This window comes from Scyliorhinus torazame, chromosome 28 (assembly GCF_047496885.1).
Source record: "Scyliorhinus torazame isolate Kashiwa2021f chromosome 28, sScyTor2.1, whole genome shotgun sequence".
NCBI classification, from domain to species: Eukaryota; Metazoa; Chordata; class Chondrichthyes; order Carcharhiniformes; family Scyliorhinidae; genus Scyliorhinus; species Scyliorhinus torazame.
This window is the reverse complement of record NC_092734.1, coordinates 37,604,113-37,620,929: the sequence shown is the minus strand read 5'-3', so window position 1 is coordinate 37,620,929 and position 16,817 is coordinate 37,604,113. Positions and strand designations below refer to the sequence as shown.

Here is a 16,817-nt window from a genome sequence, read left to right as displayed (position 1 = left end):
GTGCAGTTGCAATCAGCCAGCCAGCTCGCTGCCTGGAGCTGCGAGTGAAGAATATGCGGTCACAGGCGGTGAAGCTGTGAAGTTGCAATGCACCGAGTAAGATAGAAGGGAAACAAAAAAAGAAATGGTGAAATAGCTGAATGATGGGAAGATGACAGAAATGGTCAAAGACTTACCTGTGACCGTCCACTCCTCTGTTACTATAATTGACTGTCCGTAGTGTCCACTTGGGCAGCACGGTAGCATTGTGGTTAGCACAATTGCTTCACAGCTCCAGGGTCCCAGGTTCAATTCCGACTTGGGTCGCTGTCTGTGTGGAGTCTGTACATCCTCCCCGTGTGTGTGTGGGTTTCCTCCGGGTGCTCCGGTTTCCTCCCACAGTCCAAAGATGTGCAGGTTAGGTGGATTGGCCATGATAAATTGCCCTTAGTGTCCAAAATTGCCCTTAGTGTTGGGTGGGGTTACTGGGTTATGGGGATAGGGTGGAGGTGTTGACCTTGGGTCGGGTGCTCTTTCCAAGAGCCGCTGCAGACTCGATGGGCCGAATGGCCTCCTTCTGCGCTGTAAATTCTATGATAATCTATGACTTTCCCCATTATTCCTCTGCATTCGGAATCCGAGTGAAACGAATGTCCCGATGCTGCCCGTCAATCTAACACTGCTGTTTCGTTCTCTTCCTTTCAGAGGCTGAAGTCGGCGTCTCGCAGACGGTTGTGAATGGGCTTCCAACAAACCAGGAGCGGCACAATCGAGGTATTGCCTGTTTCCAGTCTGCCTCCTTACACAGGGAACACTTCCCCATCAGTGACGCGCCGGACACACTTCACCCTCTAGAAGCAGCACGGTATCATAGTGGTTAGCACAATTGCTTCACAGCTCCAGGGTCCCAGGTTCGATTCCCGGCTTGGGTCACTGTCTGTGCGGAGTCTGCACATCCTCCCCGTGTGTGCGTGGGTTTCCTCCGGGTGCTCCGGTTTCCTCCCACAGTCCAAAGATGTGCAGGTTAGGTGGATTGGCCGTGCTAAATTGCTCCTTAATGACCAAAATTGCCCTTAGTGTTGGGTGGGGTTACTGGGTTATGGGGAGAGGGTGGAGGTGTTGACCTTGGGTAGGGTGCTCTTTCCAAGAGCCGGTGCAGACTCGATGGGCCGAATGGCCTCCTCCTGCACTGTAAATTCTATATCTATAAGACCAAATAAAAGGGTTGGTTTATTTTTACACACACAAAACGTGGGTGAGGAGTTTTGCAGCATCCACCCCTTTGCTCCCCCACAATAAAAGAGGGATTAGGGAATGAGGAGGATGCAGGACCATACCATAATAAAAATAAAAGTTCTGGTTTTATCTGAGTCTAGAATCAGAAGTCTAATCGAGGCTTTCTTCTAACCGGGCTAGACAGGTAGATGCAGGAAGGATGTTCCCGATGGTGGGGGTCCAGAACCAGGGGTCACAGTCGGAGGATATGGGGAAAGACCATTTAGGACAGAGATGAGGAGAACTTTCTTCACACAAAGAGTGGTGAGCCTGTGGAATTCATTACCACAGGGAGTAGTTGATGCTAAAACATTGCATGTTTTCAAGAGGCGGCTGGATATAGCACTTGGGGAGAATGGGATCAAAGGCTATGGGGAGAAAGCAGGATTAGGCTATTGAGTTGGATGATCAGCCATGATGGTGATGAATGGCGGAGCAGGCTCGAAGGGCCAAAACGCCTCCTCCTGCTCCTATTTTCTATGTTTCTCTGTCTCTGAGGAGAGGTGGGCAGCACGGTGGCATTGTGGATAGCACAATTGCTTCACAGCTCCAGTGTCCCAGGTTCGATTCCGGCTTGGGTCACTGTCTGTGCGGAGTCTGCACATCCTCCCCGTGTGTGCGTGGGTTTCCTCCGGGTGTTCCGGTTTCCTCCCACAGTCCAAAGATGTGCAGGTTAGGTGGATTGGCCATGATAAATTGCCCTTGGTGTCCAAAATTGCCCTTAGTGTGGGATGGGGTTACTGGGTTATGGGGATAGGGTGGAGGTGTTGACCTTGGGTGGGGTGCTCTTTCCAAGAGCCGGTGCAGACTCGATGGGCCGAATGGCCTCCTTCTGCACTGTAAATTCTATGACATAACTGTGGCAGGGTGATCCTTCCGTCCAGAAGTGAAACTTCCATGAGGGGCAAAGGCACGTCGACTTGAGTTCGGTCTGAAGGCACCAGTTCCAGTGTTCCAGTTGTTCCAAGTGTAGATGAGGGCCAGGCGGGGGCCAGTTTAGCTCAGTTGTCTGGACGGCTGGTTCGTGATGCAGAGCAAGGCCAACAGCGCAGGTTCAATCCCCGTACTGGCTGAGGTTATTCATGAAGGCCCCGCCTTCTCAGCCTCGCCCCTGGCCTGACGTGTGGCGATCCTCAGGTTAAATCACCGCCAGGCAGCTCTATCCCTCAAAGGGCGAGGAAGCCTATCGTCAGATGAGGGCCAGGCAATGGCACTTTAACAGAGCTCTTCCTGCTGTTCCCTGTTCAATGTCCAGTTTACCCTGTCCAGTTTAAGTGTCACCTCCTGTTTCTTGTATACAGGTCAGACCTGGGCAATTTTCCACATTGCTGGGTAGATGCCAGTGTTGTAACTGTACTGGATTAGCTTGGCGAGGGGTGCGGCAAGTTCTGGAGCACAGATATTCAGTACAATTGCCGGGATATTGTCAGCACCGTTGCATTATCCAGTGCCTTCAGCTGTGTCTTGATATCTCATGGAGTGAATTGAATTGGCTGAAGATAGGCACCTGTGATGCTGGGGACCTCCAGAGGAGAGGCCAATGAAGGAGACCAGCAAAGGATTGAATCTGCTTGAGTCAGGGATGACCAGAGGGTTTCAGCATGTTCAGGAGATAATGATCCTGAAGCTTGGGTGGAACAGAGTGGGAGGACAAAGATGGAATGGGATCAGAGGGGAGATTGAAGTGAGGAATCGCTGGGACATCAGGATCTTGTTTGGAAACAGAAGCGACCCTTGTCAAATCAGTTCGCAAATTGGGTCTCTGCTCCCTCATGTCCAAGAGAATTACAATAACCCCCAGCTGTTCGACCCCTTACTCCCATGCACCACCTGTCTGACCATTGACCCCTGACATATCCTTGGGTCATTTTCAACTTCCTGGGTGGATGAAGTGACCCAGTTGAGAGATGAAGGAAAATAGAAACACATATCTACATCAACTGGGCTTCTCTATAAAATTATCATTTTCATTTTTAAACTTGGGCAAGGGTTTGCCCTCACTCGCCATGACTCATGCCAGAGGAATTTCTAACCAGCAGAGTCTTGTTAACTATTAAAAAAAGGCGCTTAATGCCCCTCCAAACACCGAATATCCAATGAGGTATTAATGGTCTGACCGTTACCTGCTCCAAAACAAATGGGTTTCAACCAGGGGTCTTGTTAGTCAACCCAAACCGACACTGCCACATAACCCGGATCTGAGCTGACCGAATTATTTTAATGAATAAGCTGTTGGCTCTTATAGGCAGTCATTGTTTGACCTCCGAAGAGAACAGTAAACTCCAGACAGAAGGTTATGCCTCAATTTGTCCTGGGCATTGGTGAAACCACATCTGGAGTGTTGTGTTCAGTTTTGGGGGTCTCCTGATTGAAGGAAAGATGTAAATTCATTAGAAGCCGTTCAGAGAAGGTTTACTAGACTAATACCAGATCATGTTCAGAGGATTGGATAGGGTGGACAGTGAGAGCCTTTTTCCTTGGATGGTGATGTCTAGCACGAGGGGACATCACTTTAAATTGAGGGGAGATAGATATAGGACAGATGTCAGAGGTAGGTTCTTTACTCAGAGAGTAGTAAGGGCGTGGAATGCCCTGCCTGCAACAGTAGTGGACTCGCCAACACTAAGGGCATTCAAATGGTCATTGGATAGACATATGGACGATAAGGGAATAGTGTAGATGGGCTTTAGAGTGGTTTCACAGGTCGGCGCAACATCGAGGGCCGAAGGGCCTGTACTGCGCTGTAATGTTCTATGTTCTATGTTTGACGTTCAAAAAAATTTAATCAGTATGTCTAAGATAGGTATTTTGTGATAGCACAGTATTGGTCTCCTTATTTGAGGAAAGATGTAGTGTTATTGGAGGCAGTTCAGAGGAGGTTCACTGGATTGATTCCAGAGATGAGGGGTTTGTCATCGAAGAGAGATTGAGCAGTTTAGGCCGATACTCTCTAAAGTTTAGAAGTATGAGGGGAGATCAAATTGAGGAATACAGGATGATAAAGGGTTTGGATAAAGTAGACGTGGAGCAGAGCTTCCTCTTGTGGGGCAGTCTAGAACCAGAGGTCATAATGCCAGGATAAGAGGCCGTAAGTTTAAAACCGAGATGAGGAGAAACTACTTCTCCCAAAGGGTTGTGAATCCCAGAGTGCGGTGGATGCTGGGACAGAGAGCGAATTTAAGGAGGAATTAGACAGATGTTAATTGGTAATGGGTCGAAGGGGTATGGAGAACAGGCAGGATGGGATCGGCCATGATCGAATGGTGGAGACTCAATGGGCCGAATGGCCTAATTCTGCTCCTTATGAGATTATGATAGTGAGAGACCACAAACCTTATTGGGCCTGGTTTAAAAGGGGGCAATCTCCCCGATCGCCTCTCTCCGGATCCAACGTTGGGCTTTGTCATCGACAGCTTCTGAATATTCCGAATATCGCAAATAACCAGTTCTGACGGCTTGAGTCCCCTCCCGCTGTCCACAGGCCTGGCTTCTTTGCCTGCGTTAGAAGAGATAACGATGACCTTCCTTCCCAGGATCGGTGAAACCAATCCAGGCTTGGACACAAACGGAGCCAACATTCTCAAAATTAAAACACACGACCCTGAGCGGCAGGACCCATGGACAACACTCTAATGACACAAAGCCACATCTCACTGAGAGAGAGAAGAACTTGGTGTTGAGGACGGTATCATCTTGAGGGCATCCCGGGTGCCCAGGTGCTTGTGCCCCACCCAGGGTGGCACCCAATTTTAATGGAGTTACATAACGACCACCCTGGGGTTTATAAAATGAAGATGCTCGCCAGGAAGTACGTTTGGTGGCCAGGGTTCGACACGGACATCGCAAACTTGGTAAAACAGTGTAACTTATGCCAGGAAAACCAGAAACTCCCCCATTCGGCCTCCTTACACCCGTGGGAGTGGCCAGGCAGGTGTAGACATCGCTGGGACTTCATGGGAGTGACCAGGCAGGTTTAGACATCACTGGGACTTCATGGGAGTGGACAGGCAGGTGTAGACATCACTGGGACTTCATGGGAGTGGCCAGGCAGGTGTAGACATCACTGGGACTTCATGGGAGTGGCCAGGCAGGTGTAGACATCACTGGGACTTCATGGGAGTGGCCAGGCAGGTGTAGACATCACTGGGACTTCATGGGAGTGGCCAGGCAGGTGTAGACATCACTGGGACTTCATGGGAGTGGCCAGGCAGGTATAGACATCGCAGGGCCTTTCTTGGGTTCTGAGTTGCTGATCTTGGTGGACGCGCATTCCAAGTGGATGGAGGTAAATCTCACGGCCGCTACAATCTCCCGTGCCACGATTGACAAATTCTGACAGAGTTCTTGTGTACACGACATCCTGAAAGTCTCGGACAATGGCACGGCCTTCACGGGTAGCGAGTTCCAGGCCTTCATGAAATTAAATGGCATCAAGCACATTAGGACAGCACCATACCATCCATCATCCAAAGGTTTGGCAGAAAGGAGTGGAGAAACAGCTTGCTGCTTCCATAGGAACTAGGTTGGCATGATTCTTATTTGATTATTGAACCATTCGCCATACCGCGACAGGCGTCTCCCCGGGGGAACTATTCCTGGGACGACGGCTTTGCACCAGGTTAAGCTCGCTATTCCCGAATTTGCCGGGGAGAGTGGAGTCCCAACAGGAAAATCAAAAAAAGAAATCATAAGACCCTAAAGAATGGTGACACAGTCTGCGTATGCAATTTCGGAGGTGGCTCCAGTTGGGTCCCAGGAATCATTTGAGAAAAACGGACTCTGTATCCGACAAGGTGAAAGTCCAAGACAACCTTTTCGGACTGAGGGGAGGAGAAATTTCTTCACCCAGAGAGTGGTAAATCTGTGGAATTCGCTCCCACGGAAAGTAGTTGAGGCCAAAATGTTGTGTAATTTCAAGAAAGCATTAGATACAACTCTTGGGGCTAAAGGGATCAAGGGATATAGGGGAGGGGGGGGGGGCAGGATCAGGGTATTGAACTTGATGATCAGCCAATGGCGGAGCAGGCCCGAAGGGTTGAATGTCCTCCTCCTGTTTGAGCCTGGAGTCGGCCACATGTGTGTGAATCAGGATTTCACATCAGCTGTTTTCTGACTGTAGTTTTCATGACCTGTAGTTCTATGGGGTGTGGGGATTAGCGGAGGGGGAGTGGGACAGACTAAATTGCTCTATGGAAAGTTGGCATGGGATTCTCTACTCCATCTCCTGCAAGGATGTGGACTCTTGCTCAAGAGGGGCAATGATCCATTGCCTTGCCCGGGACACACACTCCATGTATCTAGACTGCTTCTGGTACGATGGCGGATGAAGACTCTCCCTTCGCTCCTGTGATTTGATTGAAATGTCTCGTGAACCTTCTCATTTGTGTTTTTTCCCCCCCATCTGCCTCCGTGTTGTGTTTCTGTATATCTCTGCTTGCCCACTCTGATGTTCCTTGAGTCAGAATCTGGGTGAGATGGGAATGGGTGGGTGGTGGTGTCGGTTTTTGGTGACCTGGTGGACGAGCAGTGTTCATTTTTGTGTTTGCAGTAACGGCAGCCCAGCTCCCCACCCGGGCTGTCTCCGCGGTGAAAATTCACCCAGTGAAACGAGTGAAAATCTATCCCGACACGCTGCTGGCTACAGGTACATTAACTGGCGGGCCTGCCTCTCGCTCGGACATCAGAAATCATCCTACCCTTCACGAGGCCGCTTTTCACCTCCGTCATTTGCAACTGGGTGCTTTTCCATTCCTTTACTGTGTCTCCGCGTTCTGCGGAAAGTCGCAGAATTTTAGCTCTTGAGGCCATCTGCTTTCCTGGCTTCCTTTCCGATCTCGGTGTAGTTTGAAAACCTGGCTTTTGGTCTCCTGATCTTGCCTGGTAACACGGATCAGGGTTTTAATGTGATGTGTGCATGTCCAACCGATTCCGAGTTATTCAAACCATAGAGTCGAGCTTTGCAGTCTTGATAGGCAGAGAGTTAAGCGTCCATTGCTCACCTGTGCTGGGGAGATGCCAGGGTCCTTCTGTAGTCTGTGCTGATTTAGCCCAACTGGCTGCGGGGCGTTGGTGTTCTGTCTTTGATCCCAGTCCTGTTTGGCGTTGGGAAGGGGGAGGGGGAGAGGGACAATCGGCCGAGGTTCCTGCTCCTAATCCTCTATCTGCTGGAAAGCCGATGTTTGTCCTTGACCCTGGTGCCTCGCATCTTCACAAAGTCTACCCGCACTCATTGGGTTCAACTCTTCATGGGAGACGCTCCCTGAAGAAGCTGAACACAGCTCCTTGGGGGGGTTATTGTGGGAGGAAGAACGGTGAAGGATTGAGCTACAAGGCTGAGCCACACTTGATATGTTCTGAATGCACTCGGTTGAACAATGGACACATCCATTAATAAAAGTACAGGTGAGCTTCCGCCCATGTGACTGAGCACTAGTTTTCATTCTATTCATGGCTATTTGACACATTTACTAACGATGCAGATATTTAACATTTGAAGTTTGCAATGTGGTCAGTATTCTGTTTGTGTTTCTGCTTGTTTATTTACCCATTTTTGATGATCTCACCAGATCTGTTCCTTGCTACCTCTCAATCGCATTGGAAAAGTCTAAAGAATCTCGAGTAAAATCAAATATCTGCCTCCATCAGCCTGTCACCCCGTTTAAATGTTGGTTAGTTGTGTTATTAGTGGGGTGTGGGTGGCCATTAATTATTGGCAGCAGGGCCTGGTTTCCAATCCATCATCCTCGGAGCCAACACCAAGATTGGGGACTTTGCCGATGCTTCACGTGGCCTGGGTTTAAAACCGGTTCCAGTCCAGTCGGCGATGGGCTGGCAGCTCCACATCTTGTTAAGCGTCAGAACATGTGCCTCAAGTGGGTCCCGGAGCTAAATTCTCGATTTGCCCTTCACAACGTGCTGTTTCCGGCCGAATGTCCGGGGGAGGACTGCCGTCCAAGGACGTAAATATCGATGTTTCCGAATGGAGCTGATTGTGAACTGCTTCTAACCCATATACTGTCTAATCTTCCAGAAACAGATCCATCCAAAATCAGCGTGGGAAAGGGGTCAGTGACCATGCGGATAACCTCGGGGAATGTGGAAGCTCAGGACATTGACACACCTCCAAATCAGGAGCCCCAACAATCAACCAGTAAGGATTTAGTTTTGTTTATACATACATGGGGTTCCCCGCCCCACCCCTCTGGTTAAGTTGCTCTGTGAAGGTTCAGACAGCTCACAGGTTCGAATCCTGGCCTCTCTTAACTCATCTTAGGTGGGCACCTCATTCGTGATGAGAGCTATTCGTCATGGCATGCATGGCACCCATAGAGCTCACTGGACAGTCACCAGGGGTAGGAACCCTTTGATTCCCCTCTCCCTCTAACCCAGGGATCACTGGACAGTGATCAGGAGCAGGAACCTGGCTGATTTCCCCCCCCCCTCTCTCTCTCTCTCTCTCCCTCTAACCCAGGGATCACTGGACAGTCACCAGGGGTAGGAACCCTTTGATTCCCCTCTCCCTCTAACCCAGGGATCACTGGACAGTGATCAGGGGCAGGAACCCTGGCTGATTTCCCCTCTCTCTCTAACCCAGGGATCACTGGACAGTGATCAGGAGCAGGAACCCTGGCTGATTTTCCCCCCTCTCTCTCCTGTAACCCAGGGATCACTGGACAGTGATCAGGAGCAGGAACCCTGGCTGATTTCCCCTCTCTCTCTAACCCAGGGATCACTGGACAGTGATCAGGAGCAGGAACCCTGGCTGATTTCCCCTCTCTCTCTAACCCAGGGATCACTGGACAGTGATCAGGAACAGGAACCCTGGCTGAATTCCCCTCTCTCTCTCTCTCTCTCTCTAACCCAGGGATCACTGGACAGTCACCAGGGGCAGGAACCCTTTGATTTCCCCCTCTCTCTAACCCAGGGATCACTGGACAGTGATCAGGAGCAGGAACCCTGGTTGATTTCCCCTCTCTCTCTCTAACCCAGGGATCATCGGACAGTGATCAGGAGCAGGAACCCTGGCTGATTTCCCCTCTCTCTCTCTAACCCAGGGATCACTGGACAGTGATCAGGAACAGGGACCCTGGCTGATTTCCATCCCCTCCCCCCGTCTCTCTCTTTTCCTCTTTTTCTCTCACATCCTTCCTATAGTGAGGTGACCAGAACTGCACACAATACTTCAAATGTGGTCTCACCAGGGTCCTGTACAGTTGCAGCATAACCCCGCGGCTCTTAAACTCAATCCCCCTGTTAATAAACACTAACACACTATAGGCCTTCTTCACAGCTCTATCCACTTGAGTGGCAACCATCAGAGATCTGTGGACATGAACCCCAAGATCTCTCTGTTCCTCCACATTCCTCAGAACCCTGCCGTTGATCCTGTAATCCACAATCAAATTTTTTCTGCCAAAATGAATCACCTCGCACTTATCAGGGTTAAACTCCATCTGCCATTTTTCGGCCCAGCTCTGCATCCTATCAATGTCTCTTTGCAGCCTACAACAGCCCTCCACCTCATCCACTACTCCACCAATCTTGGTGCCATCAGCAAATTTACTGACCCACCCTTCAGCCCCCTCCTCCAAGTCATTGATAAAAATCACAAATAGCAGAGGACCCAGCACTGATCCCTGTGGTACATCGCTGGTAACTGGTCTCCAGTCTGAACATTTTCCATCCACCACCACCCTCTGTCTTCTATGTGATAGCCAGTTACTTATCCAATTGGCCAAATTTCCCTCTATCCCACACCTCCTTACTTTCTTCATGAGCCGACCATGAGGAACCTTATCAAACGCCTTAGTAAAATCCACGTATACGATATCAACTGCTCTACCTTCATCTACACACTTAGTTACCTCCTCAAAGAATTCAATCAAATTTGTGAGGCAAGACCTACCCTTCACAAATCCATGTTAACTATCCCGGATTATAGAACATATAGAACATAGAACAATACAGCGCAGTACAGGCCCTTCGGCCCACGATGTTGCACCGAAACAAAAGCCATCTAACCTACACTATGCCATTATCATCCATATGTTTATCCAATAAACTTTTAAATGCCCTCAATGTTGGCGAGTTCACTACTGTAGTAGGTAGGGCATTCCACGGCCTCACTACTCTTTGCGTAAAGAACCTACCTCTGACCTCTGTCCTATATCTATTACCCCTCAGTTTAAAGTTATGTCCCCTCGTGTCAGCCATATCCATCCGTGGGAGAAGGCTCTCACTGTCCACCCTATCCAACCCCCTGATCAGGATTAAGCTGCATCTTTCCAAATGGTCATAAATCCTATCCTTCAGGACCATTTCCATTATCTTCCCGACCACCGAAGTAAGAGTAACTGGCCTATAATTACCAGGGTCATTCCTATTCCCTTTCCTGAACAGAGGAACAACATTCGCCACTCTCCAGTCCTCTGGCACTATCCCCGTGGACAGTGAGGGCCCAAAGATCAAAGCCAAAGGATCTGCAATCTCATCCCTTGCCTCCCAAAGAATCCTTGGGTATATCCCATCTGGCCCAGGGGATTTGTCGACCCTCGGGTTTTTCAAAATTGCTAATACGTTCTTCCTCAGAACATCTACTTCCTCCAGCCTACCCGCCTGAATCACACTCTCATCCTCAAAAACATGGCCCATCTCCTCTGTGAACACTGAAGAAAAGTATGCATTCAACGCCTCCTATTTCTTCTGACTCCATGCACAAATTCCCACTACTGTCCTTGACCGGCCCTACCCTCACCCTGGTCATTCTTTTATTTCTCACATAAGAGTAAACGGCCTTGGGGTTTTCCTTGATCCGACCCGCCAAGGACTTCTCATGCCCCCTCCTAGCTCTCCTAAACCCTTTTTTCAGCTCATTCCTTACTACCTTGTAACCCTCAAGCGACCCTACTGAACCTTGTTTTCTCATCCTTACATACTCTTCCTTTTTCCTCTTGACAAGACATTCAACCTCTTTTGTGAACCATGGTTCCCTCACACGGCCATTTCCACCCTGCCTGACAGGGACATGCCTATCAAGGACACGCAGTATTTGTTCCTTGAACAAGCTCCACTTTTCATTTGTGCCTTTCCCTGATAGTTTCTGTTCCCATCTTATGCTCCCTAATTCTTGCCTAATCGCATCATAATTACCCCTCCCCCAATTATAAACCTTGCCCTGCCGCATGGCCCTATCCCTCTCCATTGCAATAGTGAAAGACACCGAATTGTGGTCACTATCTCCAAAGTGCTCTCCCACAAACAAATCTAACACTTGGCCCGGTTCATTACCCAGTATCAAATCCAATGTGCCCCCCCCCTCTTGTCGGCCTATATTGTGTCAGGAAACCCTCCTGTTCACACTGTACAAAAACTGCCCCATCCGAACTGTTCGACCTATAGAGGTTCCAATCAATATTTTGGAAAGTTAAAGTCACCCATGACAACTACCCTGAGACTTCCACACTTATCCATAATCCGTTTTGCAATTTCTTCCTCCACACCTCTATTACTATTTGGGGGCCTATAGAAAACTCCTAACAACGTGACCGCTCCTTTCCTATTTCTAACTTCGGCCCATATTATCTCAGTAGGCAGATCCCCTTCAAACTGCCTTTCTGCAGCCGTTAAACTATCCTTGATTAACAATGCTACTCCTCCACCTCTTTTACCACCTTCCCTACTCTTACTGAAACATCTATACCCCGGAACTTCCAACAACCATTCCTGTCCTTGTTCTAACCATGTCTCCGTAATGGCCACAACATCATAGTCCCAAGTACCAATCCACGCTCCAAGTTCACCTACCTTATTCCGGATGCTCCTTGCATTGAAGTAGACACACTTCAACCCACCTTTCTGTCTGCCGGTACACTCCTGCGACCTTGATACCCTCCTCAGTACCTCACTACTCTCAACACTGGCTTCTGGACTACAGCTCGTTTTCCCATCCCCCTGACAAATTAGTTTAAACTCCCCTGAAGAGCCGTAGCAAATTTCCCTTCCAGGATATTGGTGCCCCTCTGGTTCAGGTGCAAACCGTCCTGGCTGTACAGGTCCCACCTTCCCCAGAATGTGCTCCAATTATCCACGTACCTGAAACCCTCCCGTCTACACCATCCCTGCAGCCACGTGTTTATCTGCACTCTCTCCCTGTTCCTCACCTCGCTAGCACGTGGCACCGGCAACAAACCAGAGATGACAACATGGTTTTTCCTGGCTCTCAGCTTCCACTCTAGCTCCCTAAATTCCTGTTTTAAACCCCCGTCCCATCTCTTACCTCTGTCGTTGGTACCGATGTGTACCACGACTTGTGACTGCTCCCCCTCCCCTTTAAGGATTCTGAAAACACGGTCCGAGACGTCACGGACCCTGGCACCCGGGAGGCAACATACCATCCGTGAGTCTCTTTCACTACCACAGAACCCTCTATCTGTCCCTCTAACTATCGGGTCCCCAATAACTATTGCTCTCCTGCTCCCCCTCCTTCCTTTCTGAGCCACAGGGACGGACTCAGTGCTGGAGATCCGTTCACCGTGACTTACCCCTGGTAGGTCGTCCCCCTCAACAGCATCCAAAATGGTATACTTGTTACTGAGGGGAACGGCCACAGGGAATCCCTGCACTGACTGCTTCCTCCCAGCCCCTCTCACCGTCACCCATCTAGCTTGATTCTTCAGAGTAACTACATCCCTGAAGCTTCTATCTATGACCACCTCTGCCTCCCGAATGATCCGAAGTTCATCCAGCTCCAGCTCCAGTTCCCTAACGCGGTTTCTGAGGAGCTGGAGATGGGTGCACTTCCCAAAGGTGAAATCAGCAGGGACACTGACTGTGTCCCTCACCTCAAACATTCTGCAGGAGGAACATTTGTTTTTGAAAACTCACCACTATTCTTAGAAGTCCCCCTGTACCAAAAAGGGCCGACATTCTAAATGGTGATCAGGGATTCTCACTCCCCAACTCCGATGCAGGTTCAGTGGGTGCTATTCAGGTCAAACTATGTTTTCAAGTTATCCCCTGGTATAACCCATACCTTCACCGAAGATTTCATCTACTTACCACTTAGTAGCATCGATCCTGGGTCCGGCATTGCTAAGTAAGTTAAGTAGACTTTGGAATAACCACTATTTCAGGTTAAATTAAGTTATTTTATTATTATATTTTTTCTTTTAAAAGCTGCAATTACTGTCTTTACAGAAAGGTAAAAAGATCTTGCTTCTGGGTCCTTCTGGTTGGTTGAAGGGACCTTCAGGCCCAACTTGACAATCAATCTTCTTTTTAAAATCTGGTCGTCTTTAGATGTATTCGCTGATGAGCTTGGTTGCTGTGTCCTGTCTTTCCCATTTACCGAGCTGTGAGAGCTGACTCTGCTGGCTGTCTCTGAGCTGACTCTGAGCTGACTCTGGCTCCTCTTTAAATTCCAGTCTTCCTTAGCTGTATTAGCTGTTTTAGCTCGGCTGCTTTGCCCTGTCCATTTCCCCCTGGCCGAGCTGACTGTAATCTGACTCTAACTGCTTGTTCCTTCTCTGCTTTTCTCTCTCTCTCTCTCTCTCCCTCTGAGTTCTGGTACTCGTTGCCCTGGTCTCTAGGTTTATATTCTCTTTCGAACAGATAGGTTTTTATGACGTTATTGTAAAGTAATTCTTATTTTCTTTGATTGTAAAAAGTATCTTTGATCTAAACCTTCTAATCCAACTAAGTATTCTTTTTGACATGACTTCATCTCATAGATCTGATTACATTGTTTCCTTTGTGATGTTCAAAATGCTTTGGTTTCAATAGAGGTGTGAATTTTAATTCCTGTCATTTCTATAGTTTTATTTTCCAATTGTGTCCTCAGCTCATAATTTTGACTTTGATTTTGGCTTTGAATTATGTTTCTCGTAGACTGATCGTCTCCAGTTTTCTTTCATTTACCTGGTATTAGCAAATTCTCACACCTAGAATTCTGACCAAATTAAACTGAACCTCATCCATTCTTTTCCAGCTGCTTACTAAGATAGTTACTTTCAATGAAGGTGGGAGCCATTGTTTTTGGCTTCATTCAAAATCCTGTTTGTCTTGTTTGCTTGACCAAGGCTCTCTGCATTTTACAATCCTTCCCTGGCAGCTGCTGTTAACCCTTCGTGGGGTCTTTCCCTGTATCCTCTCCTGTTTCTCTCAGACCAGATATTGCCAGACTTCCATGTTTCAAATGACACATCTCTCCATATTTTCAATAACACATTGCACTGCCTTCCCTGCCAACCCCTCGAGATAAAAAAAGAAAAAGAAAGAAAGAGCTTACCCCTTAGGTTAAAGGAGGTGGAAGGGTGGGGGACACTACAAGTGTAGTGTCTAGGGTTTAGAAACTGCCCAACTTAAATACAGGTAAAAATAAAACACTTAACTAGCAACCACTGCGCCCCACATGAGAACAGCAATCAGCTGTTATGGGCCTGCGCAAACAATTTAAATCTTTATTACTTACCCAGCAGTCACTCTGTCATCACTCCGACTGGATTCAGCTGGAAACTCCCAACAGTAAGTTTTTAAAAAAAATTACTCCCCATTCTCAGCAAGCACTCACTCAGCAACCACTGCGCCCCGCACGATAACACCTCAGGGAAAAGAAAAACTACTTGCCAGTCACCAGCCAATCACTTACCTGCAGGCTGTGATGGCACGGTTCAACTTCTTTCTACTCCTACCTGCCCTCGAGTCTCCCTCTTGATCTTTACTCGGCTGGGATCCTTACAGTTATTGTCTTTTTTTTTCATTAGCGAAGGTAGGGAAGGAAACACTGAAGAAGTGTTTCGGGTTTAACTGTCACTTGACAACAACTCCTCCACAAACCACCTTCAAGATACGGTGACTGCAATGCACTGCCCTCCCTCTGCTGGGAGGGCAGTGATCCCTCCCATGATCCCAGTGATCCCTGTCCAATGCAATGCACTGAACCCTGTCTGATTTTCTCCCCCCCCCCCCCCCTCCTCTCTCTCTCTCTCTCTAGCCCAGAGGTCACTGGACAGTGATCAGGAGCAGGAACCCTGGCTGATTTCCCCTCTCTCTAATCCAGGGATCGCTGGACTGTGACCAGGAGCAGGAGCCCTGGCTGATTTCCCCTCTCTCTCTCTCTCTCACTCTGACCCAGGGATGACTGGACAGTGATCAGGAGCAGGAACCCTGGCTGATTTCCTCTCGCTCTCTCGAACCCAGGGATCACTGGACAGTGATCAGGAGCAGGAACCCTGACTGATTTCCCCTCTCTCTAACCCAGGGATCACTGGACAGTGATCAGGAGCAGGAACCCTGGCTGATTTCCCCTCTCTCTAATCCAGGGATCGCTGGACTGTGACCAGGAGCAGGAGCCCTGGCTGATTTCCCCTCTCTCTCTCTCTCTCTCTCTCTCACTCTGACCCAGGGATCACTGGACAGTGATCAGGAGCAGGGACCCTGACTGATTTCCCCTCTCTCTAACCCAGGGATCACTGGACAGTGATCAGGAGCAGGAACCCTGGCTGATTTCCCATCGCTCTCTCTAACCCAGGGATCACTGGACAGTGATCAGGAGCAGGAACCCTGGCTGATTTCCCCTCGCTCTCTCTAACCCAGGGATCACAGGACAGTGATCAGGAGCAGGAACCCTGGCTGATTTCCTCTCTATCTCTCTAACCCAGGGATCACTGGACAGTGATCAGTAGCAGGAACCCTGGCTGATTTCCCCTCTCTCTCTCTAACCCAGGGATCACTGGACAGTGATCAGGAGCAGGAACCCTGGCTGATTTCCCCTCTCTCTCTCTAACCCAGGGATCACTGGACAGTGATCAGGAGCAGGAACCCTGGCTGATTTCCCCTCTCTCTCTCTAACCCAGGGATCACTGGACAGTGATCAGGAGCAGGAACCCTGGCTGATTTCCCCTCTCTCTCTCTAACCCAGGGATCACTGGACAGTGATCAGGAGCAGGAACCCTGGCTGATTTCCCCTCTCTCTCTCTAACCCAGGGATCACTGGACAGTGATCAGGAGCAGGAACCCTGGCTGATTTCCCCTCTCTCAGACCCAGGGATCACTGGACTGTACCTGATCACATGTGAATTTTATGCTCCTATATGAACTGAAAATGTCAGTATCCCGCTGCTTCGATATATTGGTCCCTTTCCAATCGACATAAATTATAATGCCTTAACTGTGTCATAACAGCTGTTGTAGCGAGGGGAGTTTGAGAAAGTAACCAGGGTAATCCATTTGCAGACATTAACAGCAGAATTCAAAAGACTGGGATTGTTGATGCTGGAATGTTACCACTTTATACAATTTTGGATGGTGTCAAAGTGCCTTTTATGTTCTGGTTTGACAGCTATCGGTTTCTCCTTTTCGCTGGTCTGACTTTTCTCCCGTCTCCGCTTCCCACTGTCTAAGAAGTTGAAGTTGCCGACACAGAGTACTGTGTCCCTATTCTCTCTGCTCTTCGAAAAGCCTCTCTCACGCGACGGGGCCAGTCACCTGATGGCTGACTCTTCTCGCATCAGCCTTACTTACTTTCTCTCCCTTGTCCTTTCATCCCCCCTCTCTCTCTCTCCCTG

The 16,817-nt window shown here is 49.0% G+C and overlaps 1 protein-coding gene across 1 annotated transcript in view; it reads left to right on the top strand.

The window, feature by feature from the left end:
- The window catches only part of LOC140403686 (sorbin and SH3 domain-containing protein 1-like), a 186,776-nt gene that overhangs the window by 22,231 nt on the left and 147,728 nt on the right, over positions 1–16,817 (top strand). The window contains 3 exon segments of the mRNA XM_072491857.1: positions 685–753; positions 6,803–6,898; positions 8,285–8,404. Of these exon segments, the coding sequence (XP_072347958.1) occupies positions 685–753; positions 6,803–6,898; positions 8,285–8,404 (285 nt within the window).